We start from the raw sequence: 22,053 nt of genomic DNA, 5'->3' as shown, positions 1-22,053 counted from the left end.
GCCAAAGTTAATTTATTTTATTATAAAGTGATAATTAAATAAAAAACTTATTAATTAAGTCACTTTATTATAAAGTTGTTTTAAAAAGGTGTTTCTCATTCATCCCACATTGCTTATGCAAATGAAGTTGACTTCTTGGAGAACTTTATATTCTCTTGGCTGGATGAGTTGGGCTATGCTTGGATGATATTACTATTATGCTATTGGGTTTCTGGGAAATCTAATTGTTGAGCTTGGAGGATGAAATCCCTTTTTGCTAGCATTCTCTTTACTGTTGAAAGACATAGTCAAGAGGATTATTGGGTCTTTTCATTTCGGAAACACAGTGGGATTTATAGTGTTTTGCTACAGTGCATGTGAATAGTGATTTTGCTACAATGCGCATGAATAGTGATTTTGCTACAGTGCGCGTGAATAGTGATTTTGCTACCAGTGCACGTGAATAGTGATTTTGCTACTGTGCACGCGAATAGTGTTTTTGCTACAGTGTCGTGAATAGTGCTACTACAGTACGCAAACAGTGTTGCATTGAGTTTCTTGTACACTCTAGCTGATAAAAGTTTGGGGAGGGGGCTGCCATTTCATCAACAGATCACTACGACATCTACTCCTAGGTTCCTTCCATCATACTATTCATTTTTCCACATTGTAATTGTTAAATACCAATCTGAATATTTGCTGCCGCCTATAAGGCAATTGTATGTAAACATTTCTATTGCAAAATCCATATTTTATCAGCAAATAAGGAGGTTCTAGACTTTGCATATTTATTGTTTTATGTTTGCTAAGTGTTTGTCAATATGCCATGTTGAAAATAACACTCTAATTGATAATATTTAGTAGTCTGCAAGTTTCCTCAAAAAACAAAAAAAGGATGGTTATTATAGTGGTATCAGAGTCTTTAAGTCTTGCCATCCCGTGGAGGCCTTACAGGGAATTTGGAACAGCCGAATAGAGGGAAAAGATTTTGACGAAATGTCAAAATACTAAAGGCAGAAATAACAAAGGTTAAGAATGTATGTTTGAGCATGCGACAAAGGCCATTAACTTCTGCCATACCAGAGCAAGGCAACAAAGATTTGGACTCACAGAGCGAGCACTCTAGTTGATCTGTGCAGGTGGACATAGAATCCAGTCATACAGACACAAAAGAGATATTCTTTGAACAAGAATGCAGTATGGGTGATCGAGATGACAAGAATATAGGACTAGGTGGAGGCAGGAATGTCAATCCAGATCAGGACGAGGTAATGTTTAGATGGTTACTGGGTAGAGGGGCAACATATGCAACAGGAGCAGAATAGGCTGAATAGATACGATGTTGCAGCTTATGACTAGACAGATGGGCGTCAATATTAATCCAGGTGATGCAAACAATGGAAATGGGGGCAATGATAATAGTGGAGGTCGAGGCAAGAACAATGGTCCTAAGAATAACATTAATGGTAATAATAACGGACATGGAAACATTGGGAATAAGGCTGATAACTTTAGACATGTTGCATGCCCAACACAGACAGTGAGCTCGAGACCTCTTCTACCCACCTTCCCACCCAAAGATCTGGTTCAACCAGTAAACAAACCACAAATTACTGAGTTACAGGGTCAGTTCAGGAGGGACTGGGAGGCTAGTGGACCGGAGTTTTAGGTAGATATTTCCCTCTGAGATTATATGGACTTGAGGATGAGACACATGCCTAGAGCAGGAGGGAGAAATCAAAACTTTGAGCTTAGAAAGAAAGTTGAAAAAATTTCTTTACCTTATTATGATGCTTTAGGGAAGATGACTGCACGAGCTTGGGTGCAAAAAGTAGATACATACTTCCAGCTGAATCCTATGCCTGAAGAGGAGGCTATCAAATACGTGGCTATTCATTTGGATGGTCCAGCGCATGAGTGGTGGCATCATGGTATGGTAACCTTGGGGCATAGTTAGATCACATCTTACAAGGAGTTCACTGAGAGACTTATAGAGAGATTTGATACAAAAGATCTCGAGTTACGGTTTAAAAAGTTGGCACAGCTCAAGCAATGGGGATCAATTGAGACGTATATCAGTGAATTTCAGAGGTTAATTGTGTTGGTTAATGATTTCAGAGAGGAGATTAGAACTATTGCTAAAGCCCTTTTGCTTCAGCAATAGTTCTAGTAAAGAAGAAGGATCAGAAGATGCGCATGTGCATTGATTATAGGTCACTAAATAAGAAAACAATGAAGAACACGTATCCCATTCCTAGGATTGATGAGTTGATTGATGAGCTACATAGTGCACACTTCTTCACCAAAATCAGTTTACGATCTAGATACCACCAGATTAGGACGAGAGTAGAGGACATTGATAAGACAACATTCTGATGTCACTATAGCCACTTCGAGTTTATGGTTATGCCATTTGGGCTAACTAATGCACCCGCTACATTTTAGAGTTGTATGAACTAGGTGTTTAGGGGGTAGTTGAGGAGATTCGTCTTGATCTTTCTTTACAACATCTTGGTCTTCAGTAAGACCTGGGAAGAGTAGTTGCAACATCTGGAGGAGGTGTTATCTAATTTGGATAGAGAGTCATTGTATGCCATGGAATCAAAATGGAGTTTGGCATGACCGAGCTCCTTTACCTTGGGCATATCATTAATGCAGATGGTGTTCGGGTTGATCCTAAAAAGATTATAGCTGTTGTAGATTGGTCTGCTCCTACAAACCTCACATAGATTAAGGGGTACTTTGGTTTATGTGGTTTTTACAGGAGGTTTGTTAGAGGATTCTCACAGATTGTCGCACCTTTGACAAATCTCACCAAGAAAGGAGCCTTCACATGGACAGAGGCAGCATAGAGATGTTTTGACCACTTCAAACAGGTAATGTCATCTTGTCCAGTTCTAGTTCTACCGGATTTTATGAAACCATTTGAGCTTCAGTGTGATGCTTCAGGAGATGGGATAGGGGCAGTATTGATGCAAGAGAAACACCCCATTGCATTCAAGAGTAGGAAGCTCCAAGGAGTTGAGAGAAGCTATTCTATTTATGATAGGGAAATGTTGGCCACAGTGCATGTGTTGGCCAAATTTCAATCTTATTTGGTAAATAGGCATTTTATGATCAAGACTAATCACAATAGTGTTAAATATGTCATGGGCCAACATCATCTTAATGACCGACAACAAAAATGGGTTACCAAATTGCAAGCCTATGACTTTGACATAGAGTTTGTCAAAGGTAAGAAAAATGTAGTGGCTAACGCTTTATCTCGAAGACCTCACATATGTGCTCTAGCAGAAATTTCAAGAGATTGGAGAGATCGTATTTCAACGGAGTATGTAGGAGATAATTGGGCTTCTAGGATAGTTGTGGGCACCCTTTAGGATGACAGGTATGTGGTGTTGGATGGGTTAATCAAATTTCACAATAGGATTTATTTGATTCCTACGTCACAGTTTAGAGAGGGGATCTTGGGGGCATTTCATAATGCGCCTACAATTGGACATCCTGGGGTCTTCAAAACTTATAGGTAGATCCGTGAGAGATTCACTTGGAGAGAACTCAAGGATGAAGTGTAGAGATATGTGAGAGTGCGTGGAGTGTTAGCAGAATAAGGGAGAGCACACTTCTCCCGCAGGATTACTTCAGCCTTTGCCCATTCTTGAGAGGAAATGGGAAAGTATTTTGATGGATTTCATCATTGGGTTACCACAAGTGCAACGGAGAGATTGGATCTATGTGGTGGTAGACCGCTTGACAAAATTCGCTCACTTCTTTGCTATTCCATCCACTTACACAGCAGCATAGGTGGCAGATCTTTTTCTTCAGAGAGATATTCAGGTTACATGGGCTACCTAGATTCTAGTCAGTGACTGAGATAGTAAATTTATAAGTGTTTTTTGGCAGGAATTGTTTAGGTTGTGTGGTACAGATCTTACACCCAGCATTAGTTACCATCCACAAACAGATGGGCAAATAAAGATTGTGAATAAATGGGTGGAGGGATATTTGAGAAACTATGTGAGTGCACAACATAGAGCTTGGGTCATATGGCTACATATGGGAGAGTACTGTTATAATACCACTTATCATATGTCCATCAAGATGACTCCTTTCATGGCATTGTATGGTTATGAAGCACCTAGCTTCATCGATTTAGTTCTGAGGGATAGAAAAGTACCCAAAGCGAAAAACCTATTGTAGAATAGTCAAGATATCCTGAAAGTGCTCAAGGAGTACATACAACAAGTTCAGAATCAACAGAAGTTGTATCCTGATCAGCACAGGGTACAACACAGTTTTGAGGTAGGGGATATGGTTTACTTGAGGCTACAACCATATAAATAGTCATCGCTCAAGAGAGCAGAGCCGAGAAGCTTAAGCCTAAGTTTTATGGACCCTACACAATGATTCGTAAAATGGGTAGGGTTGCCTATGAGATTGAGCTTCCAGAGGGCAGTCGAGTACATAATTTGTTTCATGTGTCAAGACTTAAGAAAGCCATTGGTCAACGAATTGTGCCTTCTGCAGATTTGCCATCGTTGGATGAGGAGGGTAAGCTTGTGTTGGTCCTTGAAGCTACTCTGGATACCAGAGAGGAGTCTTAGGAACAGGGTAGTTAAGGAATACTTGGTTAAGTGGAGAAACATGCTAGAGGAGGATGCTACTTCGGAAAAGGAGCAAGCATTGCAGCATCAAGAACTGAGATTGCTTGAAGACAAGCAATTTCAAGGGGGATAGACTGTAATGTCCCCTACTTAATATGACCATCAGGGTCAATAGATTAGGCTATGATAGGAGCTTTCGTAGGCTAATGAAGTGATTAGGGAGCTCATTTGGTAGTATTTTTAGGAGTTACTATTTTAGTAAGTTAGTGGGAGTCAAGTGATATGCAAATTTGCAATGTTCGGCTTGGTGGATTTGGTTGAGCTCTTTTTGACGAGCTATCATACATGGTATTCTAAGTTCAACTCTTACATGATTTGAATGCCGAAGTTAATTTACTTTATTATAAAGTGACAATTAAATAAAAGACTTATTAATTAAGTCACTTTATTATGAAGTTTTTTTAAAAAGGTGTTTTTCATTTATCCCACATTGCTTATGCAAATGAAGTCTACTTCTTGGAGGACTTTATATTCTCTTGGATGGAATGAGTTGGGATATGCTTGGATGATATTACTATTATGCTATCAGATTTCTAAGAAATCTAATTGTTGAGCTTGGAGGACAAAATCTCTCTTTGCTAGCATTCTCTTCGCTGTTGAAAGACATAGTCAGGAGGATTACCAAGTGTTTTCATTCAGAAAACACAGTGGGATTTATCATGTTTTGCTACAGTGCCCATGAATAGTGATTTTGCTATAGTGTATGTGATTAGTGATTTTGCTACAGTGCCCTTGAATAGTGATTTTGCTACAGTGCACATTAATAGTGATTTTGCTATAGTGCCCGTAAATAGTGATTTTGCTATAGTACACGTGAATAGTGATTTTGCTACAGTGTGCATGAATAGTGTTTTTGCTACAGTGTGCATGAATAGTGTTTTTGCTACAGTGTCATAAATAGTGCTGCTATAGTATGCAAACAGTGTTGCATTGAGTTTCTTGTCCACCTAGCTGATAAAAAATATTTTTTGGGGGGGGGGGCTGCCATTTCATCAATTGATCACTACGGCATCTACTCCCAAGTTCCTTCCATCATACGGTTCATTTTTGGGCATTGTGATTGTTAAATACCAGTCTGAATATTTGCTGCAGCCTATAAGGCAATTGTATGTAAACATTTCTATTGCAAAATCCATATTTTATCAACAAATAAGGAGGTTATAAACTTTGCATAATTATTGTTGTATGTTTGCTAAGTGTTTGTCAAAATGCCATGTTGAAAATAGGACTCTAATTGATAATTACTTAGTAGTCTGCAAGTTTCCTCAAAAAACAAAAAAAGGGTGGTTATTACAATGATAATGATAATGGAATATAGTTAATAAGGAATGCCAAAATAATGATAATGAATATTTTCTTCCCTTTGAAAAAATAAATTAAAAGGAAATAAGTAATTAATGAATTAAGAGGTGATGATTCTAAAATAATCACAAAATTATGTTAATCAGTAAGGACTAGGTGGATAAGAGGGTAGGGCTGAGTCCTAAGACAAGAGGGGTATGTACCTACTCTTAAGCTTAGGTTTATTGAGCTATGGAACCCCACCACAATGTTCGAGGACTGTAGTATGGTATAGTGCCTAGGCATGGTGAGGGATGGAAAGCACCCATTGAAAGAATGAGAGACCTTAAGGAAGGACCAAGGCCTTGTCGAGGCTTTAATGTGGTCTCCTTGTCCGATCCCCGGGTGACCTAGCCTATACATACAATGAAGTAGATAGGATATAAATGCGTATATAAATATCAAGATTTCTCTTGATTAAGTAATGAGATGATAATCTTCTAAATTGACTCTTTGGAAAGAAAACATGACAATATTATTGGACCTTATAAGTAGGGACATTGTAGGTTGAACTCATAAGAAATAAATAGAAGTAATGGATGAATAAATGGTGAAATGATTATTTCTATCATAAGGAAGAATATAAGTATTTTATCCTAACCCTATTTTTTCCAATTAAAACTATTAGTTTCTTTTGATAGTATACTTATATATACTAACTTGTATTCCTTTGGTATAGCATTTTGGCCACAAGCACAATGATAAATCATTTTTTTTAGTACCATCTTATTAGATTATAGGATGATGTTTTCAATATGTGTATACATCGTGTATGCTTCGTGTCTTCATGCATCAATGTGTTTGCTTTGTGTCTTCCTTGTGTCTTCATGCATTTGTGTGTCTACTTCGTGTTTACATTGTGTCTTTATGCATTAATGTGGCTACTTTGTGTCTTCATTCATATATTCTTGCATAAGACCATCATATACTAACATGTATACTTTTGCAAGTGTTTTATGCGTATGCAAGGAAGCCAATGAATTTGAGCTATGAATAAATTAGCATCATATTAGGACAAGAAAACTCTAGAGGGGCAGACTTGTCATGATCCCAATTATGACAATATAGGTCAAAAAATAAATTCAATAAAATACTTATAATAATTATTTCAATAAATATATAAAAGATTATATATAATAATAATTATTACATACTAAGTTATTGAAGTAAGTAATTATACATAAATTGTATATGTTCATTATAAATAACAAATATAATTTAATTTAATAAATATAAAAGCATAAATAATAATATAGTATTGAGATGATAAATAATCTAATAAGTTTAATATTAATTAGTAATAAATAAGGATGTAATACCAATAATATACTTATATAAATTTATATAACATAATATTAATTTTTATTAATAAATATATATATTAATGAAATTAATTAATAATCAATATAAATGATTAAATTACGAAGAGTCATGACTGATGGGAAATAATCTATATAAGTATTAGGAGGAATGTCATTTAAAATATAGAGAAATATATATGAAAGGAGTTTGTAAAGATTTTAAGGAATAAATTTTAAATGTTTCATATAGGTGCATTACAACAAGTAAAACACTTGACATTTGCATAACTAATTGAATATCCATTTTTATGAATTAGACATTACTATAACAAAGTTGGATATGAATCAAAGGGAGCCAACTTTTTCCCAGGGATCCTCTTCCAGTCAAATCTCTAATTTAGTATCATCTTTATGAATTGAAATTGCTCAAAAAATTCCTCACAAATTGCCATTTTTAATGTGGTCATTAGAAAAAGTGTCCAACAAAATGAAAATAAATTAATAATCAATGAAAGCAGCCATGTTGACTAATTCATTTAAATCAAACAAATTGCCATTTTTAATATGGTCATTAGAAAAAGTGTCCAACAAAATGAAAATAAATTAATAATCAATGAAAGCAGCCATGTCGACTAATTCATTTAAATCAAAATTTAAAACTCAATGAAGTGATTCCTAGAGGACATATATATAATATTCGATATAAATGGTCTAGAAAGGACCAAAACCCCACAACTAGTGGCAGACTTTTGAACAATACAACTATGGCAGAGCAAAGTGACAATGCCTTGCAGTTAAAATGCTTTCTATTATAATATTATCAATGACTGCAAATTTGCTAAAAGTTATAAACTTAAACCTGTTCACTTTCAGCAAGATAATGCGCAAAGTCTTCTGCAATCTCTCCAGAATATATTGGAACAGATCCTCTAAAGTATACAGCATCACAATATTTGTTAGTACACATTAATAGACTTGAGGAGACTTTAACATATCACTTGTAATGCAAGCTGGTACAATCCAGTATTCACCCAGTTTATCCAATTCAAAATTTCTAAAAACTTTAGGATATATTGGCATTTCCAACATTATCATAAAAAATATTTGAAAGAACACAAAGATAATATTAGCTAGCATTATTTGCACATTGCTTGTATAAAAGAGCTTTCCCTACGTGTATGGTTGTGGCCATTTCGAATGATTGCACACAACACTCATCAAACCAGATCCAACAGCTTCTCCAACGTTAACCTGTCATTTCCATGCCAAAGAATAATATCCAATTTAGATTGTTTAATTCATAATCATCATAAAACTGAAGTAAACCAAGGAACTCACAATTAATAATCCTAGCAGCATATAGGATGTGCTAGCAACAATTTTTATTTGGGACAAATCAACTTCTAATAACTATACTCTTCTACTAATCATGCTTCCTTCTCATATGCATTTCAATTTATATATCAGTGGAAGCATGGAAATATAAATCTATAAGTGATAACCTATCCTACACAAAAGTGTAGAAATTAAAACATCCACCCAAGTGAACATTTCCCCTACATATGAATCACATAAAAGGTTGAATAAAATTATAAATTTAGTTACCCTAGTTATATTTCTCAATAAGTAATCAATCATAAGAGTCATAGTTCAATAATATTGTTTAGTTTGGAGAAAAATTGATACGAGTAAAGCTGTAAACTAGTTGCATAAAATAGCTAATACCTAGGTTGTTTGACTCAATAATGTTCAAAATAGTACTTTCAAATTTGAAGATGAACCATTTCCTTCTATTATAAATTTTGTCCTAAATAGTCTCTTGTAGATAAGAGATTATACACAATAGGAAAATTTATCACAGTCCAACATAAATTGTTATAAAAAATTATTGACAATCAGAAATTTGAAAAGATGGCATATTTTTCATTTTCTGAACAAATTCGCATGCATATGGATATGAGTAAAAATACAGATACAACCATTTAAAGAAAAACCTGAGTCTGGATATGGCATCTGTAAAAAACATATAGTAAATATAACACAATTTTCTGAGTCATTAGAGGAGATTTTCATTACTTTAAAAGCAATATAGACACATAGTTCATAATTTTTTTTTATTGAAAGTTGATTTAACAATTTATGATATGCAAAATATAGTAGAGTTGCATGTCATGTCACCTTTAGGGATATTCTTTGAAACAGTAATATTCACTCCAAATATGACAGTAGTTTTAAAGAAGTTTGCAATTATACATACATACATATATGTATATGTTCCCAATCTTTAATAAAATATTTTAATTAGGTTAATTTATTAAATGGTGCTCAAAATTAAATAATATCACAAGGGCTTATTTATTATAAAGAGGCCCAATTTCTATTAACCATCTGTAGGTGTTTGTTATGTTGGCATTCTTTTGTAAACCCTCGGAAGTTTTCTTTTAAGGGGTATTTATTTGTAGCATGTAGCAAGTTGTTAGTATGAGATTTTGGATTATTTTATTGGACTGCAAATTCCTATTGGAATTCAGTATTATTTGCCATTTCGGAAGATGAAGATCATCCCTAATTGGCTTTTACATTTTCAAAGGGATTCAATCCTCACCCTATACCAATTCTTTGTATTACTTAGCTTCAAACTTGGCACATCTAAAGTGCCATTTCTATTTGCTAATATAAATTCCATGTTTGGTGACAGTTTGCATGCATTCCTTTTCCTTGGTGAATAACTCTGTTGGTGAATATCTTCTATATATTGGGCATCCAATTACTAGTGCGCATTTGTTTTGGGCATCTCAATCTTTTTTTTTTGGACCTACACCTATGATCATTTCCAAATCGCCTTTGAACTAAGATACCCTTCGGTCAAGATTGCCTTTGGACAAAGATCCCCTTGGGATTGAGGTTTCCTTCGAACTGAGATAGCCTTCGCCTTCGGACCAAGATACCCTTCGACCAAGATTGCCTAAAAAACAAAGATTCCCTTCCATTTGAGGTTGCCTTCCAACCAAGATAGCCTTCCCCTTCAGACTGAGATAGCCTCTGGCTGAGGTTGTCTTCAAGCCGAGATTGCCTTCAAACAAAGATTGTCCTCGGGCCGAGATCATCTTTGGAGCATTACAATGGTATTAGAGTTGGTGATTTTGCCAGCCTATTGGGAGAATCAAGAATTTGGACTTGGATCGCACTATGGCATCCAACGATGCCATATGGTATCTATCTCAGCTTTCTGCCAATTCAAAGGCACATCTATTGGTCGAATACTCCAAAACTACTTTTGCATGCCAACTGTTGGATGGTCCAATAGAAGATGATAGATACAAGGTTGTTGGCAACATCATTTACCTCAAATAATAAATCTATTTGGTACTCGAATCCAAGATGAAGGAAAAGATTCTAGAGGAAGACACTTCCACAAATATCATTGAACCAACACCCGACAATTAATCTGATATGGGTTTTACTGACCCTACGAATAAGCAAGCTCTATCGATAGTTGTTTTGCTTCCTTGTGACGCAAAATTGATCAAGGATTTTTTGGAGGAGCAATCTTCACAGTTGGTTGAATATGGAGTTTACCCTTTGGCTGGGCACAAGGCATAATGATTGCCAACTCTTCATGTGGGGCCATCCTCATGGAAATTGCATGTTGTACTCGAGCTATGAGATCCCTAAAGAAATTTATGAGCATGATGGTATGAAGGTTGTGGATTTGATCATCAAGGCATCTCGATGGGATCCTAATGGTTGTGGGCATGACCATGTTTACATTAGAGTGGCCCAACAAAAGCTTGATAGATATTTACATTTTTCGCCTACATTCAAGTGTGTGTACGTGATCATTATGCAACATGGAGACTTTAGTAGATACAATTATTCATGCTTGGTTTGGGATCTTTGTGTTGCAATGGGCAAACTGTTTGATGACAGAATGCTTGAGGTAAAACAATATTTGGAGGCACTCACATGCACAGTGAAAATAGAAAAAACTTTCTAAAGTGAGTTTGTTTTCACTTAAAGCATGTGCTTGAAATCCTTTTTGTTCTTTTCTTACCCCTAAACCCTAAAACGACCCTAACAAAGACCATTCATTAATTTTACATCTCATTTGTTTGTTATTTTTCTCTCTTCTCATTTGGTTTCCATATTGCTATTTTGAAGGGCACGTGATTATTTTCATATAGGATCATTCCTAAGGTTGCTCTCATTTCATTTGGTCTCCATTTTGGCATTTTAAAGATCAGGTGAGTGTTTTTGAAGAGGATCGTTCATGGGGTGCTAGATAGCTTCCACAAAGGATTTCTAAGCAGCTAAGTAAGCATTTGACCCTATTCTTGAGTCTTTTGATGATTTGTTTTGAGATTTTGGTGAATTTTCTCGAGTTTGGGAAGAAATTTTCAAAAAAAATTCCAATGTTTTTTAGATATAAAACACAACTTTAGCTCTTTATTTTAATGTAATTATTGTGATAGTAATTCATTTAATAGCTTGAATTCTTGAGTTAACTTCACTTTATGGGTCCTTTTGATAAAGCAATGGGAATGTACAAATGCAAAGATAAGAAGGGGATGACTCTTGCACAAATAGTGATTTATAAAAGAAAAAGAAGAGACTGAAAGATTGCTTAAAAGATCAGAATAAGCTAGTTATGTTGGTTCATCTAGAAAGAAAGAAATATTAGTACCCACTAAACCAGTTGCATCCTTCAAAGAACCATTTTTCCCTATACCAGAAGTGGAAGCGGAAGAAGTAGAAACTACAGCCCGCAAAAGAGGTCCATTGGACATGACATTTAAAATGGAGGCAATAGAGCTTGTTGATCAAGCAACTAGATGTTGCCTCTATACCAATGGTCTTCCTTTAAACTTGGTGAGATCACCATATTGGACGGAGATGGTTGTCGCCATCAATAATATACCAGCTGGTTACACAAGTCTTGAGTCTGAAATGGTGTGTAACACTCAAAAAGAGAGGATTTCTATAGAAAATCTTTTCAACCAATTTGAGATTCTTAGAAAACTTCATATGTTTCTATTGGTTTTTATGGATGCCAAGATACTAGAAACCATCCTTTGATTAATGTTATTGCAGTATCCTGCAAAGGGGCAATGTTTTTGAGTGTAATTCATTATGAAGGGGAAGTGAAAGACGCACGGTTCATTTCCAGAATTCTCATTGAGGCTGCAAACAATGCAAACATTTGTCAGGGTCCAAGTGCTTAAATTAAGGGATGATATGACCATAGTTTTTGGACACCGTGCACTATAAACTCCCTCAACTTGGTGATGCAACAAATTCGCACTCAAATAGGTTTGGTGAAAGAAATATACTAGGAGGGAGAGGAGATCCAAATGTTTGTGATGAACCATCAAATGTCACAATTGATATTCACATTTATAATGCTAAATTTAATTAATTAGTTTAATTCTAACAAATTTTATATCGTGTTCAATTATCAAATTGCATATAAATTTGCTTAATATTTATTGTCCTACTGTTATTAACATAGGTTGCTAAGACTAGTCCTTCAAGACTCTATGAGTCAGGATAGGACTCTGTGAGTCCCAAGCCAAGTCCGGGCCCTAGAGTTTTTCGAGCTTTGGACAAGGACTCGATCGAGTGCAGCAAAGTCCTGCTGAGATTCGCTGAATCCAAGGACTCTCTGGATTCTGCAAGTCTTGTTGGTCTTGTTGGCTGAACTCTACGGCAGTTGGTAGGATAAAATGTCAAAAACAACTTTATGTAATTAATTTGACTCACATTGTTGGATTTCTACCTCTTGTCTAAGACCTAAAATGCATTGAATTAAAAAATCTTAACTAGTTATTAGTTGATGGGCTACGTAATTAAAATTGAGGCCATATTTTGACATTAAAATCTCTGATTCCTACTGCTCATGTTTACATACAGAAGTTGATAGCCTGATAGCAATTTTTTCCCATTGCCTGCAATAAGTACTTTTACATTTTATAAATGTCTTTGTTTTTGTTAGTGTAAATAATTAATCAATATTACACTTTACTTAAGAATATTCATATGAGTTGTCTTGTTGACAACACAGGAGTTAGCAACTTATTTGAGCACATGGTGTCTACAATATCTCTTTATGAGATGCACCTATGTAAACTTATTCTCTCATCATTGCACAAACTCCTGTTCTCAATGGAGGATAATCCACTCTTGGTGGACATGCGCTTAGTTGTGATGCTTATCTCTTTGCTGACTCCTAGTCATTCTAGTTGCCTTTATATACAGGCACTTCTAGTGTGTATACATCTCATATCCAATTATCTGATATCCATTATCATTTTGATCATTATTGAGATTCTCATTTGATCATCATTAGTCTCTCTTGTGCTATCTATTGAGCCTCTTGATCTTGGTGTTGAATTATTGCCTTAGGCAAATTCTTACATGGTATCAAAGCTATACCAAATGCCAGCCCAACACTTCATACCTATAAAGTTAGCAATTCTTTACCTTTGCCTGAGATAAGTACTTTTACATTTTAAAAATGTCCTTGTTTTAATGCCAATTAACACTTCATACGTATAAAGCTGTGTATATTACATCAGCATTGAGAATATCAATTCCAAAATGATTCTTGATAACATTAATGTTGCATGGCAAACACGGTTACTGTTAAGGAGCATGTTCATCCCATTACAGTTTTCAGTAATACTTGACTGTCCACCTTAGAAAAGTTCAACAGAGTGAGAAAATTAAATGGAATTTTGTTTGCAATTAGTGTTTGCGATTAGCAATAGCAGGCAATTATCTCTTGCCTTCAATGAAATCACAGTGCTTCATTTAAGAACTTGCAAAAATGTTTCAGCCATAGATAATGCATCTATAGTTTCAATCCACTAAGGAGTATTTTAATATTGAAATAATTTGCAACAGATACTGGACAGCCATCACACTAGCAATAAATTATAAATATTCCGTCCATATACTGTGTCTAAAAGAGCAGCTAATGTCCTTCCTAAAGGAATAGAACACACTTTCTAGTTTCTACTGGCCATCAAAATTCATCAGGAAGAACAAAATGAAAATATGAATGCTATATGAATTTAATTGCGATACATGAAATTTCATTAAACAAAATGTAAAAAAGGAGAAAGCTTTCCAAGGACAACTCAAAACAAAAATATTAACCCTACTTACATTAGGATATCGAAGGAAAATCTCTCTTCGTCTCATGCACATGCCTAAGCTTAAGAAGAATTCGGGTTTTGGCAAATAGATTAGCAAATCGATTGGCTCTCATATTTTGAATGCTGATTGTTTGTGCAAGTTGGTAGAAACAATCTTCCATGACCTATCTTAGGCATACTCCTACGAAGACATAGGCCACTATGAGCCTTAGTCTTCTAGGCTCTAGCTTTTATTTTGATACGTGTTTTGCACTTTTGATTCCATAGATTTCATAGTCCATGAATATTGTAAACATTTTACAGTGACACTATTTATAATTCTAATGCATTATCTGGTTTAGCTTATTGCCGTCAGAAATTCACATTTATACATATGTGATCTATGTAAACATGTGAATGTGTGCAATGTAGACTCTATTTCTCAATTATTGTGTATTTGATGTTAATAGACTAAAATTCTAAATGATGCATGAAAAACACTTTAAATCCTCAAAATCATTGAACTTCTTGGGTTTTCTGATTTGCTGAGTCTGAGTTTGAGCCTGGAACCAGTGTGCCAAGTCTGAGACAAGTCTGAGTCTTGTAACTATGGCTAAGACCCAATTTGCATCTCATACTAGTCATGAGACAACTTCTCAAGGGCGAACAGTATTGAGGCAAATTGTCATTTCCAACTAATGGGATGTGTGGAAGGCTTCACATTCAAAGAGGGCCCAATAGATCAAGAGATTGGTCTTGGATGACATTTGGTGACTTCACTGAGCCTGCCATGACTATATTCCAATTTACTGATACAAAATCACCTTGTTTAGGGTATGTCTATGATCGAATGGACACAATGGTAGAGAAGGTGAAAATTGTAATACAAACACATCGAAATGACCCCATAGAATGTGAAACTTTATGCAATAAGATGGAAACAATCATTTATTGTGGTTGGGAAAGACGACCATGCCATTGTACCTCCCTGCATATATGCCCTATCTCCGAGGTACTATACCATTGGAGTACTTACTTTGACAGAGAGAGTAGCACTGTATACAAATGAAGTTGCTAATGGGTGGAAGAAAGCTATCCATTGGACAATGTTATTTGTTAAAGTAATAAAGACTTCCTCCACATACAAAATGCACAATCACACTTTCCAAGATGCTGCAAACTCAGATAATAGAGTGTGTCCTTTACAGTTCACTGTGAAGAATCAAAGAAGAGAGAAAGGAAAGAGACTAACTATTTCCTTGGTACAAAAAGATCTCCTTCTAGTAACTAGGCAGAGTATAATTGAGGAAAAGAGAAAAGGATACATTTTACCATCTGACTTGCTGAGACCGGAAGGTCACATATTGGGTAATTGAGGAAAAGAGAAAAGGATACATTTTACCATCTGACTTGCTGAGATGGGAAGGTCACATATTGGGTTGCCCACAAATCCTTTTACCAGGCCTCCACCAGAAGCAACTGCAGTAATCTGGCCCAAAGGTCCATCCCCAACAAATTGCACCTAAGCATCAAAGAAAACTAGTCATGGTTTTATAGAAAAAAAGGATTTATTGTCAGCATGGTGCACATGCAACTGCTGTTTATTCATGTTAGAGACAGTAACTTGTCAAATACTTTTAACAGCCAAGCATCTCCTGTGAAACATCAACAGAGGGAAAAATATTTTACATGAAAGGCAACAATGTTGAGAGACAAAGGATGGGATTATAAATACTTGTACAGTTTCAGCATCATCCTTTAAAGCTCCAAATAAGAGTGTTCCAATTAGAGCACGACCTAATGCGGCTGCAGCCTGTTTAGCAAAGTGTGCAATTAAATAAATAAAACCGCATGAGTTATAACAGTGAGCCATAAAAGGATATAGTTAGATATTCCAGAAATTTTAGGAACAAGATCCTTCCAAAAGTTATTGAGACTTGAACTCTAGGTAAAATTGAAGACACACAACCTATTAGATTTAGTCCAAATGAAGGAATGTGGAAACAAACAAGTCCAGAACATTATCGTGAAATCAAGAGTATAGTACAGGGAATGGAAACCATATACAAACAACCAAACCAGAGACCCACAATCAACAGTAAGCAACTCACATATAGGTATTCAAACTTGACAATTATTCACATTATTAGCATTCTGTTTTCTGCTTTTGCAACAATGCAACACGGAATTGTCTGTAAGATGAAACCTTTCTTCAAATTGGAAGGGGAAGGTTCCTTATAATAGGAACCTAACCTAAAGCCTTAGAATACTAGACCATGGAGATGATTTAGAGCTTTTAACAATATTCAAAAATTATTCTCTTGAGTTTCAGCACACAATGCAAACACACGAAAACTTGCCATATCCTTAGGATTTTGTTAGAATTTTAAATTAAAATACAAAACTGAGGCGTATAAATGGAAGCTCTTTTCAAAATAACAAAGGAGCTCCCTGATGTTTCTGTAAATTTTCTTTTAACAATATTTACAACTCTACAAAAATTCAATCATAATTTCAATTAAATTATTTATGGTTTTTTAACTCTTAAGTTTCTTTTTTGTAAATAAATAAATTTATTTGTTGATCTAAACAGTTTGAGCATTTAATGTTGTCATGTCCCCTTTCTAGTGACATGACTCCTACAGTAGATTTGCCTATCATTGACTCTCGTAGGCAAATGATTTTGGAGAGAGAGTCATCCTATTGCCAAATGATTGCATATTGCTCTCAGAGAGTTATAATTCAGCCTACATCCAGTAAGTGGGGCCTACATGTTCTAAAGTTGAATTGAGATTGCACTTTTAATTTTATAAAGTTATTTATTTAATTTTATAAAGTTATTTAATAATAAAGTGCATTATAATAAGATTTTATAAAAGACGTTTCTAGAAGCTCCTAGTGCCTTCTTAAAAAGGTGAATAAATAGAGGGCGGGAGGCACCCATTTGGACAAGCGATTTTGTGGATTTAACTTCTATTCATATTGGAGCAATTGTAGTCTCTGGTCTGCAAATTTCCATTAGGTCTTTGGGAACGAAAACTCCCTTGCATCTGCATAACTGAGGAAGTGAGATATCTTCCGAAGGGCTGCACATTGGAGGTGGTCTTCAGCCATTTTATGTTGGGCTTATTTGCATATTCAGATTGTTTGTAGGGTGACAACTTCTTGGAGTCCTGTGGTGGGATACTTGTATCATTCTTCATTGAAGGATTTGCAAGAGATAAATTTTCAGCTACACAAAGATGATGCAGAACTGAAGAATTCAAAGGAAAAACTGGGAAGCACTTCTTGGATATTAGTCCCTTTTATCCGCTCTAAACTTCATGATATTTAATGCATTACCATCCTTGAACCCAGGCGATTCAGCTCCTACCAAAATAGTCACCGTTTTTGCAAGCTGGAAATTATAATAAAAAAATCGCACAAAACCATACTAGTACGGTAGTATGGGCAGGCAGGTCTAGAACAGAACTAAGGACCAAATTTCGATCATCTTCAGCGCAGGGTTGTGGTGACTCAGTCCAGGCCAGTTTCGTCATTTCCAGGCAGCAATTGTGATAATAATTGGAGCATCCTTGCACAGGCCCGTATGGCAGTTTTTAATTACTTCAGTGGCATCAGCATTTTCAGAGGTTGTGAAGGGCAGGCTAAGAACAGACCTGAGTTTCAATCGGTCATCGTTCAGTCAATCCCATCGGCAGGGTTTGCAGTCAAGCATGGAAAGGTGCAGTCTTGGTAATTCATGCATATGACAACCAATAGAGGCAGCAATTCTAGGTTCTTAATGTTGCTTTCATTGTTTAAAAACTAAGTACAGAACTGTATATGCTCAGATTCATTTACCTTCAATTGAATTGTTACAAATATTGTAAGAATTTGCTATTACCATTGGAGCTTGTAATAGATCAGTCCTTGAATGCAAATTACAATAAGATTTCTTCTGAATATTGTTGGTGCTACTGTTATTTATTGCATTTGTTATATCTATCTTATTTGGTGAATTGTTTGAGACATCACATCTTTACCCAACTAACAGTTGCATGCCAAGTATTTGACGAATTGCCATAGTTTAGTATTGGGGTTTTTAGTGGCCTTTATAGTAAGGGTCATCTCAAATGTTTATTTTTTATTTTTAATTCTTGTTTTATTTTATTTCCTTTTATTTGTCTTTAATATCATATTGGTAATATCTTATTACAATTTCTAACTTACCTTTAAGTCGTACCTTATTCATATCATTAGATTTTATATCATATATTATATGCATTTAAAAGTGTAAGGTATATCAAAACTGCTAACATGTATATATCGAGGTGGATACTTTTAATATCTTTGAAAAATCAATTACATATCATTTGATATGTAATATGATAAGTGATACTAATCCTATGAATACTCCAAGTTGTCAAGCATTTCTAATATCATTGCACTTTACTTTTCATGTAATGAAAAGTCTAAAGACAATTAAAAGTCCCAATAATTTGAAATAATCATTCAAAGTTTCTAACTTCCAGCCACCAAATTTAGAGATAGGATGTTTGTATGAGCATCAAGTTCAGTGAACTCTCGGTCTACAACTCCTTAAATGCCGAATTTTGTGTTTAATAACAAATCTCATACTCTTATTGTGATCAAATGCCTACCAGTTGCATCATTTTCCTTTTGAACACCCTTTTGCAGATACTTTTTAGTCACGATTTGCATCTTTTTACAGAGTTTTCATGCTCCAAATACAGGTAGGTGTTTGTAATTTTGGTATTGTATTTGAACTTTCAAGGAGTCGATTTGAGCTTTAAAATAGTTGTTTTTGTATTTAAATGGCTTTTGTATGTATATATTTCTAACCATTTTTGTAAAATACTTAAAGCTGAAGTGGGCATCCTAGGCCTCGGGGCAGAAAGAGATGCTTGTGAAGCAATTTCTGAAGCACCAACACCCAAATAAAAAGCATCATTATCAGAATCATTTGAAAACTGATCGTAGCCACTAATGAAGGCAACAACTCGTCAAAACTCAACCCAACTGAAATACCAACTTTGTCTACACCTGAGTCCCCATCAAACTAACACTCACACCCAACTGCATTGTGGAGATGCTAACAACTATAGGTGAGTAGCTACTGCAAGGGGTCTAACTCACAACAGTCAATCTCATCTACAAAAGACAGTGCTAACCCATCCCATAATGTATGGTATGAAACTGGAGCCAACCCACACTGACATGAAACCAAATCCTCTACTTGTGGGTCAAAAGAAAAGTGATGAGCACTCCTCACAGTGCAACGTCAATAAAAACTCCTAATTGTTGTCCAGGGCTCATTAGTATCAAACTAGGAATCAAGAGACGATTCCAATCTCTGACTTCGAACCACTGGTCATACAGAATCCTAGTCAATCCTCTCAACAAATCAAACCACGAAATTCCTGTGGGGAAGCATAGTACACAAAGTCTCTACAATCTTTCTTATCAACATCTAAATATCATGAGAGCATTGTATGAGATTGCCCTCAAACACTCTATATGAATCCTCCTGCACATCTGAACTCTCCAATAGGTACTCCATGAAGGACTCTATGCAATAGAAATTATATATGGAAACAACAACCTGCTCGCCTGTGACCCACAACTGATCTCTCTGAAAATGTGGCATTGTCATTTGTCCCATGCCATCAGTCGTATGACATGAAGAAATAGATTTGCTTTAAGCAAAAGGAAGCAAATCAACATGAGAGCTCAAGTCCAGTGATACCCTTACCTCATCAATACCTACTACAACCATATCTTGGATAGATGTGTTTGCTACATCATCAAGTCCCTCATCGCCAACCATGGAAGCAAACTCACCACCAACCACAATATGTAACTGAACAAGGTCTGGGGCTGGTGTCAAATGTACCCACTCTAACTCCATGGTAACCTCGTCTAATTGTGATTATGACTCCTAAAGAGCCAACTGAGTATACTGAAGAGAGTCCATAGTCACCTCAAGCTCCCGAGTGAGCTCAACTATCTCCTCTTTGCCTAACAACATCTCATAATAGTGCTACCCCACTTTAGAAGGTAATCCCTGTCAGCCACTAACTGAGAGTAACTATACTTTAAGATCCTGACAGCCTCTCGAAGTGCATTAACCTCTGATAGAGAAAGTGTACTATCACCATGCTCATCAAACATAGGAGCACCTCAACTAGATGTAGCTAGCATTTGACAGATAGCATCATAATGCTCAAGAGTTGAAGAAATGTCACTATCACTCACCTTTAGCTGATGCCTCTGTAATCCCTGACTCCTATGCAAGCTCTTTGTCTCACTAATTGCACTGAGATAGGAAACTTGGTAAGAACTCTCCACCACAAGATCACTCATACGTGTGTTATCTTCCTCGCATAATTCTGCATCTGACATACAACTACCATGTACCTCAACTAACTCATCCGAAGAAATGGAAGCCCTTGCCATATCAATCTCCTCATATGTCTCAACTTTCACCTTAATAGTAAGATCTTGTAAGCATCGATCCTAGGACCCATCCAAACCTCCTTGAAGTCATCACCTAATATCTAACAAGGGGTGTCATACCCAGTACATCTCATAGCATCATTAAGTGGATCATCACATGTGTCCATAATATCTACATCAACATCTCCTGACAAAGCCTCATCTACGGACTCTTGACTCTGCACACATGACTCAACACCAAGTTGCGAATCAATAATACTAGAGCATAAACCCACATCCACTGACTTCACTAAAACACCCATATCACCATCACAGCTAGGTGACTCTATATATGCCTTAGTCCCACTTGAGGAATCAACTACCTCCTGCACTAGAGCAACTCTACGATAGGTGACATATAAGTCTCCAATAACAACTACCTCCTCAAGAGAGTCTGGACAATTAGTGACAACTACATCATCAACTACTTTTGAACTAATCGTAACAACTACTCTGGCAGCCTTGACCTGTTGAAGCTCAATGGTGATATCCACCAAGCTCAATAACACATCCACATGTCCCTGTGAAATAAGTCCATCATCAACATTGTGGATAGGACTAGCTGGTGTTATACTGAATACAGGTACATCTGCATCATGGATGCATGTTGAGGAAAACTCAAGCTTCCTTCCCTACAACCTCGATCTCAGCCTTCTAAAGGCAAAAACCATATACATCATTGCCCTCTCAACTGTCTATGGATCCGAAAAGCTCTTTGCCAACCTTTGTTCATAAAGCTTAAGTTTCTCCATACTTTCCTGCAAAGCATTCATTTTTGTACTAACTTCATCATTACTCCATCGACTTCTAGAATTGCGCGTCCCCATATATTTGTCCATTGCTAGGAATTGCTAGAGTGTTGCTCACTCCACATGTAACAGCAAATCTAATAATAAAAATTACTTTACCATCCCACAAGATGGTAGGAAATTGCTCTAAGACCACTGTAATAACCCCAACCGGTCATAACTTCAACAAATACCAAATTCTTTAGTAATCTAGTCATTTGACATTTTGTCAAACACTTTGCAAGCAAGCTTTGATACCACTGTAACAATCCCAACCGGTTATAACTCGTCAAACACCTTGCAAGTGAGCTCTAATACCAATGTAATATCCCTTGCAATTTTGATT

The 22,053-nt window shown here is 35.9% G+C and overlaps 1 protein-coding gene across 3 annotated transcripts in view; it reads right to left on the bottom strand.

Annotated features, from left to right (window-relative positions):
* The window catches only part of LOC149565731 (uncharacterized), a 228,421-nt gene that overhangs the window by 121,289 nt on the left and 85,079 nt on the right, over positions 1 to 22,053 (bottom strand). For 2 of the 3 annotated variants that reach the window (XM_089819226.1, XM_089819228.1), the window contains exons 4-7: positions 16,157 to 16,234; positions 15,824 to 15,943; positions 8,460 to 8,536; positions 8,145 to 8,214 (exon numbers count right to left, since the gene is read on the bottom strand). In XM_089819226.1, coding sequence (XP_089675352.1) covers positions 8,145 to 8,214; positions 8,460 to 8,536; positions 15,824 to 15,943; positions 16,157 to 16,234 — 345 coding nt within the window. The remainder of the gene's footprint in view (positions 1 to 8,144; positions 8,215 to 8,459; positions 8,537 to 15,823; positions 15,944 to 16,156; positions 16,235 to 22,053) is intronic. The other variant, XM_089819227.1, reaches the window with a different exon arrangement.

This window comes from Cupressus sempervirens, chromosome 3 (assembly GCF_028749045.1).
Source record: "Cupressus sempervirens isolate cs-2001-9-10 chromosome 3, ASM2874904v1, whole genome shotgun sequence".
Classification (NCBI taxonomy): domain Eukaryota; kingdom Viridiplantae; phylum Streptophyta; class Pinopsida; order Cupressales; family Cupressaceae; genus Cupressus; species Cupressus sempervirens.
The sequence above is the reverse complement of the archived record's forward strand: the minus strand, read 5'-3'. Positions and strand labels throughout refer to the sequence as shown.